Source organism: Neltuma alba, unplaced genomic scaffold (assembly GCF_004799145.2).
Source record: "Neltuma alba isolate B1F8T4 unplaced genomic scaffold, ASM479914v2 tig00012000_pilon, whole genome shotgun sequence".
In the NCBI taxonomy this organism is placed as follows: Eukaryota; Viridiplantae; Streptophyta; class Magnoliopsida; order Fabales; family Fabaceae; genus Neltuma; species Neltuma alba.
The window spans coordinates 149,247-171,080 of NW_021636573.1; the positions used below are offsets into that span (position 1 = coordinate 149,247).

The window sequence follows — 21,834 nt, forward strand, 5'->3', positions numbered from 1 at the left end:
TTTACTTCGTAAACCGTAAAAGCATTTTTGAATTCATGGTTTGGTTTTCATTCAAACACCCCCTTAGTCTAATAAATAACATCAAGTGCATGATATGTTCATTTGTTATGAGACTTTTAGTGATTAAATGGCTTATATGTGGGACTATATAGTGGTTTTCTCATACTTTCTCTTCAAATTTTCTTGATCATAGCATAGCATGTTCAGATGCATGCAAATTAGACTTGGCACGAAAAAATGGGGTCTACCTTTCTCTTTCTATCTCCCTCAAATTTCACCATTGGCTTTTCTTTTTAGGCCAAATTTCACCATTGGAGTTATTGATGAAGGTTCTTAGTTGTTTGAGAGTTTCAATAAGTAGTTGCTATGTTTAACATTGTAAGTATTTGGGTAGGAATGTGTGGATGTGTGATTTTAGCCTCTCTTTGATGTCCTAACTCATTAGGTTCAGAACAAAGGCTTCAAATTGTGTAAAAGTTTACTGTGATTCATTGACTGACAATAAACTTCGTTCGTTAAGTTTTTTTTTTTGATATTATTCGTTAAATTTATTTTATTTATCACTTCTGTCTTTTACTCTTTTTTCTTCATCGATCACCTAAAACCTATAATTTGCTCCCACCACACACACACAAGTAATTAAATTAGCTACTGTCTTATTAAGTCACTCATAAAATTAAATAAATGGTGATATGTCATAAAATCAACATAAAGCAGAAAAGAGAAATAGACATATTAAAAAGGAAACTAGAAATATATCACGAAGATCATCTTCAAAAAAACACAACGAAAAATAAAAATATAATTTTTCCTACCAATCAAGCTATACATATATCTCTTTAAATTAGCCCCAGTTAGCTAGGATATTTAAAAACTCATAAATTATAAGTATAGGTAAAGGAACCACTCAAGAATCCCTTATCAAAGTCACAATAAAATAAATTTGATAAGGGAGTTGTACTCAAACTACAAGTGTTAAAACTACTTAGCATAAGTAATTTTTTTTTATCATTATAGCTCTGAATCCTGCTTATAATAAATATGATTTTCCTTAATAACTATGAATTAGATATATATATATATATATATATATATCACGAGGATGCCATTTTTATAAATTGAAATCGAATGGATAAAAGGGAACAAGGGTAGTGATTAATAAATGGGATTTCCCCCGTCTTTCTCTTTTGGCTTCCCCAGGACGAATTGTGCTGAAATTGGAGGGAGAAAAAGATATTCTAACAAAGAGACATAGCAAATCAGATATGCCCAACTTTACATTCTAACAACCAACTTTCCTTTTTTGCTTTTACTATTTTAATTGTTTTCTTTGAACAAAGAAATATTATTTCTTTTATTAGGGCATGCAAAATAAGTTCCTTCAGTAAAATAACATAGGACAACTTCTTTAAACTGGAATTATATGATTGAATAGGTGCAAGTACTGATAATGTGGGGTTCATTAGAGTTGAACTAATTATAATAATTAAAATATTATATACTTCAAACTAATAAAGTGTGCTGCATGTATTATTTTGAAACCACATTTTTATGTCATAATTCGTATACCGGTTGTATCATCGATAAAGGATTAGAACTCATAACCTCATATTTAAGAAACACTAATGAAATACCCACTAGGCTTTTTACATTTATCGTTATTGATGATTTGTCTTCAAATAAACTAGAGAAGGCGGATTTTTTAATAAAGCAAACAGAACATAACATGAGCCAATTAAATTTATTGCAGGAGAAATTAATTTAAAATAAATACTCCCAAAATATACATGTTATTTAAACTCTTTTCAACAACTAATATTGAAAAAAGCAACGCCTTCTATGGACTGCATATCTTTACCAATTAAATCAATCAAATAAATGGCAAGAAAGTTGATTTCCAGAGAACTCGATCAATCACACAAGGATTGGAAGATTGGGATTCAACTTAATTATCAAATTACTATTGCCCCTTCAAAATTGATTATAACAATTAGCGTGGCTTAAAATGTCTTAACAATCTCTGATGTAGTCCCTTTTTTAATTTAGCATTGAATTCGTTCACACTAGACACATAATATAACTAATTAAACTATGAAGCTATATGTGTCTATTTTTCTAAACATACAAACATAGGTAAAAGAACTACTTAAGAGGATAGCAAAATGGGTTAATCTTCGACAATGTGGCAAATCAAGAGTTGAATCCCTATTAAAGAAGATGCCTCCATGTAATGTCCAAAAATGCCCCAAGAGTTATGCTCTAACTATAAAAGTGCTAGAATACGAATTTTTTACTTAACATATAGATTACGAATCACAAGAAATTAAACTTCATGAGAGTTATGCTCAAACTATAAACGTGTTAGAATTACCTAACATAAGCAATTTTTTTTCTTATCACTTTAGCTCTGAAGATGCCGCTATTTCTCCTTTATAGAAATCTAAAAATATGAATTAATCAATTACGGAATATAATTATCAAAATTTAACTCAATTTAACTGATAAATATATTTTTTTTAATAATTATAAATTAGACATGTCACCAGGATGCCATGCCTTTTTATAAATTGAAATCGAAGGCATAAAAAAGGGAAGTCACTAATATAAACGGGTTTTCCCTAAGAGGAATTACTCTGAAATTGGAGAAAAAAGATAACAAAGAGCCATAGCAAATCAGGCACGCCAACTTTACATTCTAACAACCAACTTCCCTTTTTGCTTTTATTATTTTAATTTTTTTTCTTTGGACAAAGAATTTCTTTCTGGCACGCAAAATAAGTTCCTCCTGTAAAATATAACCTAGGACAACTTCTTTAAAGTGGAACATAATTATATGATTGAATAGGTGCAAGTACTGAGGTGGGGGTCATTATTGGAATAATCAAAATATTATATTTATGTACACAAGTTAGTTATAATTATATTTCAAACAATTATTTAAAAAATTATTGAATTGGGAATTTCATTTAATGAGAGAGAAATTGGTCCATATGTAATTTATGTTTATTTTACTTTAAATTCTATTAATTTTATTTTAATATAACATTTTTGAAATCTTTATTTTGTTTGTGTCAATGAGTTGGTTTAACTAGATATCTTTTTATTTATGACTTCTTTCAATTTTTTCCAAATATATATGATGCTTCGCCTAAAATCCAATAATATGTTTTTTGAGTGAAAGATCTAATAATATGTTTAAATTGTATGTGTTGGTGTTGGTGTTGATGATGGTGAAAACATATGTATCTGTTCAATTTCTTTGCATATCAAATTTTGAAAACCCATTAAAAATGTTTTTTAAATTTTGACTTGTGTAAAAATGTAAATTTCTTTTATTTGTGAAATTTCTGCCATTTGCAAATTATAAGTTACACATATAGCACTGACTAAAAGACAATCTCATTCTGCACCGTAGACAAAAGTTTCAATTTTTTGTACAAAAACGAAAATATTTATGATATTTTCATTACTATTACTTAAGAATAATTTGTTCTATTGATTTTTTATGTTTATTAAATTATTTTTTGTTAATTTATTTGCTATTTTCCTTGCATATATTCTGCGCATCAGGCAATCTGATAAATCTCTTTCGAAATTATCATAATGTTCCCCTAAGCCAACATCTCCACGTTAATCATGTCTCTTTGCCTTTCTCTCACTTTAATTCAATAGGTAGACAAGAGATTCCTTTTAGAGTCAGCTAGACCTAATTAAATAAGGAATATTGTCATTTAAGCTCCAAAACAAAAAATCAATGACAGTTTGGTTCTAAAAAAATTGCTGAAAAATGAACTGCAGTCTTGCAGATCGATATCGATTCAAACAGTTACAAAGTGAAATCCCATAATCGGTATTTACAACTTAATTTTTAGAAGAAGCTGTAAAAGATCTAACTGTTATTAATTCAATCACTTAAACTTTATGAACATTCTCCCATTAAACAACTCAAATTGAGTCGTTAGAAGGAAACCTCTTAGGCTTCAAAGTCATTTGTATTAATGACTAATAGAATCGGTTGGAAGTCACGTATCTTTTGTAAAATTATATTATACTCCTCCTGTTCTTAATATAGGACCTAGTTGTTAAGCTAATTTTGGTCCTAAATATAAGACTTATTTATCATATTTATCAATTTTTCCTACCCCCTATAAATACTCTCTCAACTATAATCAAGTAAATGAAGCAAAAAGGATATTAAGAAAGATGATTATGGTGTTTTAGAAAAAACATATCATATTTTTTATAATTAACTAATTTACCTAACTTCCTTAATCTAATCAAATTAATTAAAAAGGTTTTATATTAAGGACCAGAGGAGTACAATATACTCAGAGAGAGAGAGAGAGACATAGAGAGAGAGGAGAGACATACTCCCTCCCATTCGTTTTATAATACATTTCTAATTAATTCAAACGTATTAATATGATAAAAGAAGTTAACAACAATAAATCTATAATAACAGCTCCGGTACTTTGATATTCAATACCATTTTTTTAAGATAGTCATTATAGTAATTGCACATATTAAAGGTTTTATCAAATGATGGTTCTAACCAATACACATAATTAAAAAAGGTATTTTAGAAAAAACAACACATATTTATTATAAATAACTAAATTAACAAACTTTCTTAATCTACTTAAACTAGTCAACTAATTCTTATATTAAAGACTGAAAGTAATAGTATTCATATTTATCACACTAAACTCCAACATCATATATTAATTTTTACTTTCTTACTATCCTTATTATATATGGACATCCATAGAAAAAAAATATTTAATATTCATCGATAGAAATTATCAAAATGTCGTATAAAATGACCAAAAAAGACGTCTTGTAGAATGGACCGGAGGAAATATATAGGGAGAGAGGTCACACACACACAACAGTGGATTACGGACAATTCATTCTTTGCAGTGTTCACAATTAATCTGGTAATATTCTGCTTCCTTTTGCCTTTAGGATAATGAATATATATATTATCGCTTATTCTTTTCTTGAAGGGTTTGAACACAATCAGAGATAAGACACGGAATCTTTCTGAAAAGCAAAAGTTAAAAACCAACATCAGTTACAGTACTGTCGAGCTATTCCAAGCTTAACATCATTAACTAACTATTCAGCTTCATAAACAAATGTCTCATGAGACTTCATGTTCCAAACAGATATAGAAAAGGAAAGGCTACCTGAGAAGCTATCATCATCAATAAAGCCTATAAACAATATACGAATTAAATAATAACTCTTTTGTAAAAGTGACTTATATTATTTGTACTCTTAACTTGTTGATCTCTGATGAAGCCTATAAATATTGCATAGCATGGCAGGGCCATAGCACAAGACAGACCTCATCGATCATTTGAATCCTTTAAGCAGATCGATTGATTTAATCGACCAGCTAGCTCTCGTTCGAAGCGATCGAACAATAATCATGTCGGAGTACTCGCAGAAGCCATTGGTGAGGCCCCTGACCCAGTTGGATAGTCAGGTGTTGGATTCAGTTTATGGTTGTTATGTCGTGAACAAGCCTGGTGAAACCTTCAATGTGGAGGCTCTTTTCAGTGTTGTCTCAGACATCATGGGTCCTTCCTTTGGTCTTGCTGATCCAAGCATTAAGGTCAATATCCTTCATCTTCTGCTCTCTCTCTCTCTCTCTCTCTCTCTCTCTCTCACAGAGAAAAGAATTCATCATCGTATTGGGGATTTAATTAATTTAGAGTAACCATTAATGTATATGATGCGTTTATTGTTTACAGTATGATCGACGAGACACGAAGGACAAGTCTTACCTTGCCAATTTCGAGCCACCGACACATCTCCTCAAGCATATTGCTTGTCAGGTTATTCCACAAATATAGTGTGTGCGCGCGCGCGCGCGCTTACACGATATTCCGGTCCCTATCAAACTGTATACTTTCTAAAAGAATTGAGTAATCCGTATTATTATAAATCACCAAGTGGGTATTAATTACATTTTTCTCAAGATTGCTCATATTTAAAGTTTGATGCAATGATCTTCCTTTTTTGCTTCCCAAAATGTATAGAATTCTTGATTTTAAATATGGTTAGGTTTTGAAATTTCTCCGTTTTCGAACAAATTATTGACTTGAGCTTATCTCCTTACTTCTAATGAGATGATTGGAGGTTCCTTATAATAGGAACCGGACAGAGTACTTCTACATCATTTTCATTGAACCAAACTCAAAACACAAAGTATCTTGTAATTATTTGGCATGTATATATGGTGAACAGATGATGGAAACACCACATGATGAGCACCACTCATATGCGCACGAGACAACAATGGGGATTCTGAAAGACCTAGACGCATATTCATGGTGTGCAAAAGCAGTGACAGCACTGGCAGCATTTGCATTGGAATATGGGAATTTCTGGCATCTTTTTCAGGTTCCAAAAGAAGACAACCTTGGAAAATCATTGGCTGTGTTGAACCATGTTCAAGCTTTTGAGAGAAACCGAAGGGACATCTTCGACTACAACCTCGTCGTCAAGACTGCTTTCCTCTCCGTCGATTGTCTGGTTAGGTTAGAGAGAATGTCCAAACAAGGCTATGACGTTAAGGACGACATCCCTACTTTGGAAACGGCCATCCAGGAATTCCCTGTCTTTGTTTACTGGATCGTCCTCACCATTGTTGTCTGTGCAAGTTATCTCGATATCCTCATGGGTTACTCGTAAGTTCTCCATATAAGAGTTAGATGAATTTGATTTATAACAATTAAAAAAATTAGTTAAGTTAGTTATTATGATGGTTTTCTTAAAATGCACCCTTTAATCATTTGATTACATTGAGAACTACTCTTAGGACTCCCTTTTGGCGGTATGTGTAATTAATAAGATTGTTTACTAAAAAGAATTAATAAACTTTGTGATGAGACTACTTTTATGGTCAAATATTTGAAAAGCAAGTTTGGAATACAATAAATTAATTTTCAAATTGTTGCTTTTTTTTTTTATATGAGAATCTGGTATTTTATGTTGCTAAGTGTTGTCTTTTCATCAGGTCGAGTGCATATGAATTATCCAGTATTAGCAGCAAGATTTCAGCTGTTCTCATCAAATTAAAGGATTATCTGGCCAAGATAGACAATGAGAAAGGTGATGAAGATATGGTTTAATTAATTAATTTCTAATTTTCTATTTCATGACAGAGAGATTAAAAGTTGGATTCAAATCAAAGCTGATATATAATCAATAAGGCTTAATTATTATATTTTGTGTTTGTATTTGCAGCCCTGATAGATGAATACATTGGACGTTATAGGGTGGCATTTCAAACTCCCACAGAAATCGTACAGGTTTTGAAGTGCTTGCTTTTCCCCAGAGATTTGAAGGACCCACATGTTTATCATGGCTCCACTGGTTCAATGGTTTGTATTTCTTTTATTAAAGCATTCAATTTTGCATTTCCTTTTGGATTATCACTCATTCTTAGTTTGGATGAAGAGACAAATAGATAGATGAGAATACTATAAGAGAAAACTTTCAAAAATAGTTAAGTTTAATTTTTCTTTGTTGAGTTCTCTTCCTCCTTTTTTTTTCCCTCCCATTTTTCTCCTTAATCTAAACCAAGCCCAACGTTATGTTTGGATAGAGAGAAAAGTTAGAGAGAAAAAATAGGAAGAGGAAATACTAAAAAATTTTTTTAAAAATAATTAAAAAATTTAATATTTTGAAGAGTTTTTACTTTTAGTATTCTTTTGTTTTTAATTTTCTTCTCATCCAAACAAAAGATAAGAGCCTTGTGATCACTACATGCTTAAGGTCCATCGCATAGTTACCTTACTTGACGTGGCCTATTCTTTCCAAATATAGGAAAATCTGCAAAGAGAAAATAATGCTTTAGTGGGTCTCACACTTCAGGTGGGATCCACAAGCCATTCTCCTTTTCTCCCTCTACCTTTTTTTTGTTTTGGGCATCTTCCTTTTCTCTCTCTACCTGAACTCCATGTTCATTCAGAAAGGATATACATGTTTCCCATATGACTTCGCAGATAAAGATGTCAACTTTGCATATATACGAACTAAAGTCATGGCAAAATTACACATTTAACCCTAGACACTCGTAAAACTGAAGTAACTAGCTACTAATCATAAGATTCTCTTTTTGTACACTACAAAAACAAAAACAGGTGAGTATCGAAGTGTTCTGGCAAAAGCATGTTCTTCTGTTCCTTTCTGGGCTATACAGCATAGCAGACGAGACTCGTCTGCTAAAATCAATCCACGAAGGACTGATGAAAGATCCGAAGGAAGTAAAAGGTTTCAGAAAGGATGACTTCAAGATATTGTGGGCCCCAATAGTGGATGAACAGGTAGGAGGGGACACATCAGACAGGAAACAGTTCGAGGATCTGAAGAGACAAATGGACTGGTACGTTGTGGAATACTCCATTATTCCACCAATATGCAAGAAGCTGATAAGAGACAGGCTGAGGTACCAGAACAAGCCGATGGTTCCAGTGTTTAATCCTCAAGGTCGGCTCACAAACGAGAATGCCTTGCATATGTTGTTTGCTTGGGGTGACCCAGCTTTCCCTTGGGGCAAAGATGATGACTTGCATCTAAACATGAAGTGGAACTGGTTTTGGACTGAAATGAAGAAACACAACCCTAAAATTGACAGTTGGGTACGTACTATTTACACATGCATGATGATTTCCCATAACTTTACATTCTTTGTTAACTTAATTACTTAGATCTTCTCGCATCATATATATCAAAATATGTGCGTGTCAGTTTGTGTGTGCGTGCGTATATATGAGGTTATTTTTGTGAAGTATTTGCTGTGGTTCTAAATATGAGAACTGGGAGAAATATTTACTTTGATTTTAAATGTAAAATTCAATTCACTTTATTCAGTTTATTTATAATTTTTTTCCTAAAATCTGTTTCTATTAATTACACTTATTAAGGGGTTTTTTCAATGGGGTGGTTTTTAATGCAAATAATTAAAAAGAATGCTTTAGAGAATTCAATATACATTTCTTATAAATAATTAATTTAGAAATTAATTATCTAACTCTCGATATTTTAAAGTGAATGGAGTATTATGTTTCAATATATAAGGTCGTTTAGGATATTTCACATGCAATTATTGTATTTTTTGGGTCAAAAATGTCTTTACTATTATGACAAAATTACTTGGTAAAAAATAATTATTGTAAACAAATAGTTAATTGTGAGTTTAAAAATAATTAATTTTATAAAAAATTTATTGGCTAATCACCTAATTAAACACTTTTGGTTTAAAGTTTGTGAGACTAAACCCAACAACCTAAACTATGCCATGTAAAATCTTGGGCATATGCACAATAACATAAGATGACAGCTGAAACCCTGTTTTGTTCATGTGAATTCAGATCAAGGACGAAGGTTACATCGTCATCTATGGACGCACCGACACAGAATACTGCGACGACCAGTGGCTGCTGATCATGCCGGAGCAATTGGAGAGAGTGAAAAGGGACGAGGTCACAAAAAGATCAGACGTGGTCATAAATTACTACCACCATGGCAAAGGGAAGGATGAGCTGAGAATCGTTAATGGCTTCTGGGCTTACGTCGAGAACTTATTCGACAGCATGAAGAGGAAGACGACCAAAGATCCTTCCTTCGAAGAAGCTAAGGCCTTCCTCGGACTCCGACAAGAGCAAGCCGGCTGGGTTCTTCTGAGCAAAGGTGCCAACGTTAAACTGCTGTGTCGTGGTGACACATTTTATCAGACACTCAAAGAATTTGATGCCTGGAAACTCAACATTGAAAGGGATCCTGGTTTTGATGTTTCCTTTGCGAAACACTATGAAACTCTCTTCTCCAAGCTTCCTCATCATGCGAATTGCCTTCGTTTGGACGTTAAGTACCATGTTAGTGATATTTACAGTCCAATTTATTGCATGTGTGGTCGTCCCATGGATATTGAGCTAGTCAGATATGTTTGTTGCCATGGATATAAGGAGGAACCTGTGGATGCTGGCGATGTTCAGATTTTCCGGTGAGTAATGAAGGAAGATGAGGCCGGAAGGAAGGCCGGCCGGCCGGCGAGCTTTTGAAGAAAGCCGTGATGGTTTCAATTTATTGTTTATTTTGGTGAAGTGTTGTGGCAGACGAATTTGTTGGTGTGATTTTAGCCTCTTTGTGTCGTTGTTGTTAATGCCCTTTTTCATGGGGTTTAGAATAAATGGCTTCTAATTCGTCTGCTTTGTTATAATGTAAAAGTTGTTTTCCATTCAGACATCCATAATAAAATTCATTTCTTTCAACTTTTCTGTTGTTTTTTTTTTATATTATTTAAATCTATTGAGACAAATCTATATTTATTTATTCAAAATAAGAAGCTCATACCCCCTCCTCATAACACTTTTAAAATGTCTCTTAATTATACTACCTCCGCTCCTAATTATAAGAGCCAGTTGACTAATTTGAAGAAATTAAAGAAGTAAATTGAGTTAGTTATTTGTCCTAAATAGGTGTTGTTTTTCCTAAAATATCCTTGCTAATCAAGTGTATTAACTAGAACTATAATTATTAGAAGGATTATCTTGGAAAAAATTGAGTAAACATGAGAGACAAAGTGAATTGGGATCTTATATTTAGGATCAAAATAAAAGTCAAACAGGGTCTTATATTAAGGACCGGAGGTAGTATAATATTCCCTTGTCCATTGCTATTTACAGGAGACATTTCTTTTAAAGGGCATGTTTGTTTTCATATTTACCTTTAATTAATTATATGTTTCTTTCATCTTTTGTTTTCACTCATTCTTTCTACATTTTGTTGTACTCATTTTCCCTCCCACCCACATTATCTATAAATAAGGATTTTTTAAAAAAAAAAATTGTATTTGCTTTTCATATTTATTATTTTTAGCTAATTTTAATCAATTATTTATCAATGCGGTTTGATTAATCGTCTCTTATAGAAAATAATGGAGGGGATATGTTTTATCTAAAGTAATAATTTTTTAATTTAATAGAGAGCGAAGCGGGGGACTAAGAGGCGGGAGGACCAAGCGCTGTCATGGAGATCAAAGAAGACAAGTGATATGGGAAGTAGAACTAGTTGAAGAAGCAACTGTGAAAGATGAGAGAGAGCTACGAGATGGGGGGAAAGAGAAATCATGCATTATTTGTGAATCTCTAGCGTCTCACATGCCACATCATCCGGTGTCATCGTACTTAACGGCGTGTGAGGAAATCATTAACAGAAGCACTACTACAATGAAGACTTTTTACTTCTGTTTTGCATGACTTTTTACGTCTGTTTTGCAGGGGACATGAAAAGAAGGGACATAAAAAATACCCCCTTTTTACTTCTGTTTGGAACGGACGAGAATTCATGTCTGTTTTAAAAGAAACAGACGTGAATTCACGTCTGTTTTTGGGAAACAGACGTTAATTCACGTCTGTTTTTCGCTGAACAGATGTGAATGTACTCTGTTTTTTTTAAAGAAAGATTCAGTTCGTATATACTACTTCTCCTACAGCCACAATAGCCATAATAGCCACTTTCCAGCAAGTTGAAATAGTATGAACCAATCAATATTTTCAGCCAAGACATATCAACATCATAACTTCATCTATATAGACACATTAATTAACTAACTAGTCAAAAAAGAAGAACAAATTACAAAAGTCAATATTGATCCTATTGTCTCTAAACATAAACTTGCTCAATCCCTGGACCACAATTCTTGAAGCAGTTGCTGTGCCAAAAGGTCTCGGATGAAGTTAATGTCATCAATAGTATATGAACAATCATTATCAAAAATCTGTAAATTGACAAATGAACAAATTTAAACATGGAAGAAAATAAAATAAGTAACAATTCAATTTAAAAATTCAACTATTACAAAACTAAAATTATATTTACTTACCTCATCAAATTTTGTAATACATCTGCTCTCAATAATCTCAAACATATAACGGATAATGTAATATCCGCACTCTGTTGGCCCTTGTTGCTTAGCACACTGCAAATCACAAGGAAATGATAATCCAAATTCATATATAAAATAACTGCCATCAATGAAATAACTTCAATTTAAAGTACTCACACTAGGATATACCCAAGTTGTTGAGCCATTTTTCCCGGAACGCTTCCCACCGGTTATATAATAAGTCTTTAAAGCCCTATAAGCAAATAAAAGCACAAGTTAAATAATTTATATTGAAAACAAAATTACTGATCTACATTAAGGTACTTACGTGTTGAAAACGCCCCTCATCTCACTGCTTGGACGACGACCCAAGGGATCAAACCAGTAGATGACATTGTCAATGGGACAAGAAACACACAAACTCCAATGACAACTGCATCATAGAGTAAGACTTATACATTACTGGATATTACAATAATTCTTAACAATTTAAGTATGTATAAATAAATATAATTAAGCTACTTGCCCTTCAATAGTTGGTGCCAAATAACAAGGTAATTTAGTGTCTCCAATCGTATTGCCCACATATCTGATTCTCCTATCTAGTGGGTTGTACTTCTTCTGGACACTTGCAGGGCATAAATATCCATACAAATTTCTCTTCTCCATTGATGACATGCATTTGTTATGGAAGAAGCTATCATTGAATTGAAATAAGATAATTATTAGTATGTGAAAGTAAGAAATTAGAAATTTAAGTTAGAAATGAAAAAGTAAACTTACATGATTGCTAATTGAACCCATGCTATGTCCAACTCCTTCAAGGATAACAAATCCCTGATGTCTTTGTTGTCAAGTCCAAAGAAATATGATTTTTCTTCACCCACAATCCCTACAGGCATCTTTATGTCGACCTTGTTAATTGTTTTATATTCCTCATATAATTGTGCTAAGCAGGGATATCTATTAACATCTTCCTGGTCCTAATGAAACATTAAATAAACATAATAAGTATTATGTTAAAAAAAATGCACACAATATAGAATAACATTTTCTTACCATCACAGGTATTATCTCCTCATCAACAAGGTGTCTAAGCCAAAGAATGAAAGTTCCAATTGCCTAACCTAACTTCACAACTTCAGCAGTTGGGAATGGCACATCCACACCTGTCTCTCCCTCTCGAACAGTCGTAACTGTAACCCTCGCTTGGTCCTCTTGAATATGTTGGTGATGGATAGTGCTCCCTTGATTGTAGAGGAGAGTGTCAGCAACAACACGCATCCTTGGGACCTCTAAACGAAGACAACAAGGTTGTCCAAAGTCCGGCGTGGGACTACTAGGATCATGTTCTCCCAATGCCCCCGGTGGATTACAACTGTTTTTAGTGCTAGGAAAGACGGGGGAATCCTAAATGAGAGAAATGCAAGTATTAAATTAAATTAAAAAAAACGTTGGTAAAACTCAACATTAATTTAAGTGAAATTGATTACAAACCTGGGGTGTGCATTGTTGTTGAACTGTCCCAATTTGCATGCTAGAGACCATAGATTTCATCTCATCACGAAGCTCAGCCATAAGCTCTTTTCGAAGTACTGGCGTAACTGGGCCTCAATCTTGACCTCTAGCTCAGATTGGAGCTCATCACGAACTTGGTCTCGAAGTTTAGCTATCATCTCATCAGTGGGTTGACTTCGTAGAGAAGCTCGTGAAGTTTGTCCAAAATATTGGGTAAGACCAACTGTCCTTCCTTCTCCTCTAACGCGTCCGGGGTGATCAGGCTTCCCAATCGCTGTCGCTAAAATGCCCATCCTTCCACTCGGACTAAATGAACCTTCACTGCTTTGCTCTTCAAGTACCTCCTATAACATTTTAAGTATGATAAAAAATTAATGACAGTATAATAGAAAATTAATGATAAAATATAAGGAATATTACCATAAGTTAAAGTTATTTGATGTATACAACTTACAATTTTCTTGGTTCAAGACCAAATTCTGGAAACATTTCATCTATTTTCTGCCATTGAGGAGAATCAGCAGGATGCCGAAGATATCTTTCATCTGATATTCTCTCATCAAAATGCCATCTTAACTTCTTCACTTCTGTTGCATTAGCAAATAAGCGCTTAAATCGTGGTATTATTAGAAGATACCATAACACCTTCAAAGGTTGCCCTTTACTTGTCTCATCACCATCATAGTTACCAGCACAGTCCATGTTCTTTTTCACCTTGTATCGTGAAGTTTTACATTTTGGGCACTCACGTAGACCAGCATACTCTTTTCTATATAATACACAGTCATTAGGACAAGCGTGTATCTTTTCATAGCCCATACCCATCCGAGACAAGATTTTCTTTGCTTCATACACACGATTTGGAAGAACGTTATCAATTGGAAGCATATCACTAATCAATTGAAGCAACTCCGTGAAACTTTTGTCAGTCCACCCATTATTTGCTTTTAAACTGAACAATTTCAATACAGCTGTCAATCGTGTATACTTAGAACACCCAGGGTACAAAGGCATCTCTGCATCACTCTTCAAGTTATCATTTGCATGTGATTGCACAAAGAACTCTACCCCTACATCACGAATCATATCGCTCATTCTATCATTTACATCATCCATAACTTCCTCTTCTTCGAGTATTGAACTTGTTCCTACTTCATCATGCCATATCCATCTTGTATATCGAAGATTTATACCATCACAAAGCAGGTGATCTCTAATATCATCAACACTTAGTCGCCTCTCATTTAAACACTTGACACAGGGACAAAAATACATTCCGTTATTGCTAGGAGCATTCTGTTTAGCAAATTCAATAAATCGTTCTACTCCGTTCTCATATTCATCACTTGTTCTCAAAGCATTCATCCAACTATGATCCATTCCGTTACTACCTGAGGAATTATAAACAATTTAATTCCATTCAGCACAGTCCCAATAAACATTAACCAAATTCAAAACTAATGATATCAATTGAATCCGATTCATTCCAATTACAACATAAATCATGCCAATTCCAAGCAAATGATTTCAAACTTCAAATCTATTACCCAATCAATGTAAACAAATTTTAACTTATCTAAATGCAATTTTTTCATTAATCATTTAATGTATACCCAATCCTTAATCTAAATTCAACACATATAGCAAACTATCTAATGCAATCCCTCTTAGGCATTTTGACAAACAACTTGTATGCATTATTTTTCTAACAAGATTAACAAGGCTTGAAATCATTAAAATTTCTACCCAATCAATATATACAAATTTAAAACTATCTAAACACAATTCTTCAGTAAAAATTTAAACAACAACCTCAGAAACCAATTCAAAACTCCTCAAGCTACTCAAACCCACCGTACAACACACTAAACCCACAATGCAACGGTTGAATAAACTTACCTTCACTGTTTGGTGTGCCTTCAAATCAATGGCCTACAGTGCGTGTGAGCTTCACGGCTTCAACGGCGAGATAGCTGCTAGCTTCGCGGTACACAGATCTTCACGGCTTAACGGCGAGCTGCTGCAACACAGCTACTGCAGAACGCAATGGAGGGAGGGCTACGGCCTTGAAGAGCTGAAACCAGAAGGAGAGACCGAAACAAGTTGAAATAGCTCACGGCTACTTCACGGACAAGAGGAAAATGAGAGGGAGAGACCGAAAATGAAAGTTGGGGGCGAGATAGCTGCGAGCTGGAGTTCTTCGCGCGCAGTACATGCAGATCTGATAGATAACTGATGCGAGCTGCTGCGGGCAAATTTTTTTTAAAAATGAAGCCCCTTCACGTTGTTTACTTGGAAACAGACGTGAATTCACGTCTGTTTCTAAGAAACAGACGTGAAGTAACGTCTGTTATAGAGAAACAGACGTTAATTCACGTCTGTTTTGGGTAAACGGACGTGAATTCACATCTGTTTTGGTCAACGGACGTGAATTCACATCTGTTTTGTTTAAAACAGACATGAAGTCTCTTCTGTTTTGCAAAACAGACATAAACGAGGAGGTAAATAACACATTTTGTTGTAATGAAGGATTGATTTCTTTAATTAAATAAACTATAAGGATCCAATAAAAAGAAATAAAAGTATAGGACCTGATTCAAAATCTAATAAAACCATAAGGACTGTAAGATTAATTTTCCCTTATATAATATTCCCTCGTCCCTTGCTATTTACGGGAGACATTTCTTTTAAAGGGCATGTTTGTTTTCATATTTACCTTTAATTAATTACCTGTTTCTTTCATCTTTTGTTTTCGCTCATTCTTTCTACATTTTGTTGTACTCTTTTTCTCTCCCACCAACATTATTTATAAATAAGGTTTTTTTTTGAAAAATAAATTGTATTTACTTTTTATATTTATTATTTTTAATTAATTTTAATCGATTATTTATCAATGTGGTTGGATTAATCGTCTCTTATAGAAAATAATGGAGGGAATATGTTTTATCTAAAGTAATAATTTTTTAATTTAATATCCCAACTAATAACTATAATGAAAAATAGTTAATTTTAACTAATTAAAATTTATTAATTTACATAGAATTATCAATAGGTATTTATAAATAGTCAAGTAACTGAGATGATAATTAGATCCTGAATTCATCAATTGTCATTAATAAAACTTATTATACTCCTCCTGTCCTTATTAAGACCCCATTGATTTTTTATTTGGTCCTAATTATAGACCCCAATCCATTTTGTCTTTATATGATGCATTTTTTTTCCAAGATAATCCTTCTAATAATGATAGTTTTAGCCATATACTTAATTAGCAAGGTATTTTAGGAATGACAATACTATTATTATAAATAACCACTTAACTTATTTCCTTAATCTCCTCAAATAAGTCAATTGGGTCTTATAATTAGGACGAAGGAGTATTACCGATAATATATTTTGCGACTTAAAAATTCATATTTATAAAATTCAGGCAAAAAAAAATGCATGTATAAAAGAAACCCTTTCTCCCATTTCCAGTCTTCTCCCCCTCCAACCCAAATTCAAATTGTCTCCGCCTCTACAGCTTTCCGATCGTCTCTTCCCAGAGAAACAAGAAAGCTAAACCCTAAACCGCCATAGTTATATCATTTCCAATCCATCGCCAACATGCTCAAAGCCGTAGGTACGTAATTAAACTCTTTTTTGCATTGATCTGTGTTAAATTCTGCGTCGTCGCGTTTCTTCTAATTTCTTCTAATTCGACGATCTTATTTTCTTTGACTTCAAAGAATGAATTAATCTTTCTTCTTCGATCTTCTTATCTTGTTCTAACAGCAATCTTCAACCGTCACAAGAATGCTCGTCGATTCAAGGATTATTACGGCCACTGGTTCAACACTCTCAAGAACAACCTCCTCCCTCTCCCTCCGCCGCTCGCTGTCGCATCCTGATTCCCCCACCGTCCTCTCTACTCACGTCGACCTCCTCCACCAGCATTTCCAATCTCTCTACCACGCCCTAGATCTCGCCGCCTCCAGTGAAGACGACATCGCCGTCCTCCTCTTCCCCGACTGGCGCTCCTCCCTCGAGAAGCCCCTCATCTGGCTTGGCGACCTCCACCCCTACCTCTTCACCAACCTCGTCCGCTGCTTCCTCCAAGAAGACGACGACCTCACCGTCGCCGAAGCAGACGACGGCTACTTCATCCGCAAAAACAACATAACGGTACCGGACCAGTTTCAGGAGCGTCCGTGGCAGGTGGCCATGTCGTGGAGGAACCCGTCGGAGGAGTTGGTGGCTAGAATGGATGAGATTGAACAAGGGCTGAGAGTGATGGTGCCGATGCTGACGATGCGGATGCGGAATGCGGAGGCGGAGTTCGTGGACAGGGTGGTTGAAGGGTGGTACCCAAGCAGGGGCCGGAAGGGAGCGGCGGCGAAAGTGGCGGTGGGGTCGATTCTATCTGAGCACATGGAGGAGCTGGTGAGCATATTTCTGGATGCGAATAGGCTGAGGAGAAGCGTGATCGGAGAAATCGTGGGGAAGACGAGCGTTTATCAGGCAGCTCTGTTTCTGGAAGCATTGGCTCAGTTCTTGATTGGGTTCAGAGATCAGGAACTGGTCAGTGCCATGGAATGTTCCAAATCTTCAACAACTCAAACCACCACAGATGCTCGTCCCAGGCATCACTGAGTCACAAGTAGTACCGTTTTTCCCCTCAGATTTTGAGTCTTTCCCAGCAGAGCAATTCTGGAATTTGAAAATTTAAGGGTATTATGCCGATTCTCCAACTCTGTTTCTGCCATTTATTATTCTGTTTACTGCTTATAGATTAATATGATCGGTAATGAATATCGATTTTAACATCACTGATCATGTTCATTTGAATTGTTTTGATTTGTAGGAGGTGATCAGTTTATGTATTGACTAGAAAGGGAGATTCAAGAAGAGGAAAGTGCACATACGATGCTGCCTGGTTAGAAAATGTAAATGACAGTGTAATTAGTAGTGATTGATAAATTTTTGCCCTTGGGATTCATGTGAAGCAGACAATTATGTGCAATTGGTATATGGATATGCCATTTTATTGGATTCAATTCATTACCCTTTTTTTCCACTGAAATAAATGCATATGAATTGTGTTCTCAGTGAATAGAATAAACATATGGGAATTCAGGAATTCGGAATCAATTATCATACAGAATTTGGAAGATAATATGAATTGTTTGCAACTTGAATAAAATGACCTATATATTGATAATTTTATACATTGACCTGAATTTATTTCAAGATGAATCATCACCCAACTCGAGTATAAAAAACTATCATCTAATCAATCTATTAATATCAATAAAGTTTACAATAAATAATAGTATTGCGGTGTTGAATAGTGTCAGTTATTTTAATTTATATGTAACGCATGAATATATATATATATGTGTGTGTGTGTGTGGTGTGTGTTTATTTTAATTTTTAATTTTGACAAGAGTAATGGAAATGTAAAATATTCATTCCCCCCCCCCCCCACCAATGGAAATGAAGAACACTAACATATTTGTATATTTAAATATAACAGATAAATTGCTCCTTCAAAAAATAACTAATTAATTATATACTTCATCCAAGTATAAAGCTGTGTACAGAGGGTATAGACACCAGATTTATTTTTATACGTTTAACTATTTTCTTCTACCTTTGCCCTCTTGTTTGGTTTCTGATGTTGTAGAAGGAGACTCTGCCTTCAGTTGCTTCGGTCATTCGAACTAAGATCGATGAATATACAACAAATCAAGCTTTTACTTCGCCGGAAATCACACTGAACATGACCATGTCTCTGGATTTTCCTTTCATGATCAAGAATTTCCTGAGAACTCCTTCCCTCTGAAATCCAGCCTTCTCTAATACTCTCTGAGACGCCACATTCTCAACATCAACCAGAGCTTCAAGCCTCTGCAGATCTGGCAAATCAGCGAACGCCATTTCAACCACCTGCTTTACCGCCTTCGTCGCGATACCTTTCCCCCAATACTTGGACCCCAAAACATACCCCAGTTCTGCAGTTTTGGCTCTCGCTTTGTCGTCCCCTGAGTAGGATCGAACAGACATAGACCCAATCGCTCGATCGCCGAGGCAAATCGCTCGGAACAGTGAACAATTTTGGGCGTTGTTTTGGATGAAATCGACGGCGGCGTCTCTGCTTGTGTAGGGTTCCCAGGTGCAGAATTTGGCAACTCGTTCATCGGTGGCCCAGACCATGAAATCGTCGATGTCAGAAAGCAAGAGAGGTCGGAGACAGACGTGAGCCAAATCGAAAGTGTCAGGTTCCATGATTGAATGAGGGAAGGTTTTCGCTGTGGGGGGTATATTTGGAAGAATGAAGAAGTGGACCCGGAGGATTTGCGTGGGGACCAAGCAAAAGGAAGAAGAAGCCGACAGGATAAGATGGAAGATGACAGAAATTGATATATTTAGTGGCTTCCCGCCGCCCTAAGAATTCATAATCAGTCAAATGGTCCACAACTTTGACCAACCACCTAGACTTCTTTCTTCCTTTCTTAGGCCAGCAACTACACGGAGGTTTCTAGTGAGTATAAGTTGTGTACACTAATTAAATGAATTATTTTAAAATATTTATATTTATTATTCTTAAACTAATTTATCTTATTTTTAAATTGACATATGATTTAATGATACATATAAGTTTTAAAAAAAAATTGGTAACATGTATTATAATTAAATAATTTTATTAATTTTATTAATTTTTTATAATTAATTAATTAATTTTAATATTAAGTACTAGCTAACACTTTTTAAAGATGTGTGGGCAGATTTTGCGTCTCTTCAAATTAAACAGCCAATTTATGAGCCTTCTTAATAACCGAGTAACCTGCACACCAAATCAGAAAAATCTTGCCTATCCCGCCAAACAGCGTTAGGGAACTATCACCTGCACTGCTATATGCCTAAAGGATTGAACCTGTAACCTTTGATTAAGTTGGAACAACTCCTTACCATTTGATCCAAGTATTTAGTGGTCTAATCATGCTTCTTATTAGTTTTCATTAACAATAAGCCTTCTTGAAATACATTCATTTTATAGAGATTGTTTGAAATAACTTAAAAATAATTTTTTAATTATAATTTATAAAATACAAAGTAAATATGAAGGAAAAATCTTATTTCAATTTACATAAAACTTGCTTATAAATTCTTTTAAACGCTATCATAAATAGATTGAAAGTCTCTCTGTGACGAATGAAAGTTGACAAATGTAATAATTGTTCAGTGGGTAGATGTCCTCTCTCCTAATCTTTTGTGATTATGCCATCATAAATGGTTAATCACCAATTTAATCAATTTTAAGCCATGGCCAATCACCAATAGTTTAATGCAGCAGGATCTTGAGGGGAACTAAAATACTGTCTCCGATCTTTCTTTTTTTTTTTTTTCAAGTTACAATTTTTTAAATGTGTTTCATCCTTTTTACAACCTAAATTTTGTAGATGTTTGTGAACGTTTGGTGCTTTCTTTTCCTTTTTACTTTTAATTGATTACATGTATTATTGTTTCATATATTTTTTTCATTTATTCTTTCTCTTTGTCCTTTCTATTATAAGGATGTATTTGAAAAATACATTTTTATATATTTATTATATCTAATTAATTTTAACTAATTTTTAATCGACATGATTTAGTTATTTGTTTTAGCTCAATATGTAATTTGGTAGCATCCTCCACTTCCTCCACTTTTTTTTTTTTAATCATTGGATCAACTTTAAAGGGTTAGGATTACAATATTATATAAAAATATTATACTATCAAATAAAAAAAAATATTTATAATTAAATTTAAATTATTAAAAATTTGATCTAAACAGCTTACCTACTTTTATTAAAATATTTAGTCAAAAACTGCTTTTAGTAAAATATTTATATTCTTTTTATCTTTTATTTTTATAGAATGTTATGTCAAGATAAAGGAGAAGGGAAGTGGAGAGGATTTTTTCCATTTATCATCTTGACTCACGCATACGCCATCTAAAATTAATAAAGCAATTATCGCCAGAAATCATATCATTAATCCATAAACATGCGTTAAATTGTAGGACGCTTGGCAACAGGATGGACATCAACCAACTATTCTCCTCTCATATATCACTGCGCCACTTATTATGATTCACTTATGACTGGTCTGATATATTAATAAATGCATTAAACTGATAATTTTTTTAACTTACCGAATTAAAAAAGTAAAATTATAAATATTTTATAAATGACTTATATTTGAGACTAAAACTTTTTCCTACAAATCACTTATAGTAAGGAAGGGTGATACCACTCTGGTCCTTAATATAAATGATTTATAATATATTGTCTCATATTAAAAAACACATTAAATTAATAAATTTTTTAATTTTATCCGAAGATGAGTGTTTCTTAACCTTCCCAAGAATTCTTTTTCAGTTTTTCCAGCAT

General features: G+C 33.9%; 3 protein-coding genes and 1 long non-coding RNA gene across 4 annotated transcripts; 2 read left to right on the top strand and 2 right to left on the bottom strand.

Moving 5' to 3' along the window:
- The first annotated feature begins 5,373 nt into the window (after positions 1–5,373).
- Positions 5,374–10,283, top strand: LOC114720800 (protein SIEVE ELEMENT OCCLUSION B-like). The gene is made up of 7 exons (XM_028906504.1): positions 5,374–5,620; positions 5,760–5,843; positions 6,256–6,698; positions 7,028–7,122; positions 7,258–7,394; positions 8,157–8,654; positions 9,387–10,283. The coding sequence occupies exons 1-7, from the start codon at positions 5,435–5,437 to the stop codon at positions 10,020–10,022; spliced, it is 2,079 nt and encodes a 692-aa protein (XP_028762337.1). The 5' UTR covers positions 5,374–5,434; the 3' UTR covers positions 10,023–10,283.
- A 1,659-nt stretch (positions 10,284–11,942) lies between these two features.
- Positions 11,943–12,344, bottom strand: LOC114720801 (uncharacterized). The gene is made up of 3 exons (XR_003737994.1): positions 12,231–12,344; positions 12,080–12,155; positions 11,943–11,995 (listed from the first exon to the last, which is right to left on the bottom strand). It is a non-coding gene; the product is annotated as an uncharacterized LOC114720801 (long non-coding RNA).
- Positions 12,345–17,152: 4,808 nt separating this feature from the next.
- Positions 17,153–18,450, top strand: LOC114720795 (protein INAPERTURATE POLLEN1). The gene is made up of 2 exons (XM_028906497.1): positions 17,153–18,130; positions 18,264–18,450. The coding sequence occupies exon 1, from the start codon at positions 17,216–17,218 to the stop codon at positions 18,050–18,052; it is 837 nt and encodes a 278-aa protein (XP_028762330.1). The 5' UTR covers positions 17,153–17,215; the 3' UTR covers positions 18,053–18,130; positions 18,264–18,450.
- A 568-nt stretch (positions 18,451–19,018) lies between these two features.
- Positions 19,019–19,719, bottom strand: LOC114720846 (uncharacterized N-acetyltransferase p20-like). The gene has a single exon (XM_028906569.1). The coding sequence runs from the start codon at positions 19,685–19,687 to the stop codon at positions 19,148–19,150; it is 540 nt and encodes a 179-aa protein (XP_028762402.1). The 5' UTR covers positions 19,688–19,719; the 3' UTR covers positions 19,019–19,147.
- Between the last annotated feature and the right edge of the window lie 2,115 nt (positions 19,720–21,834).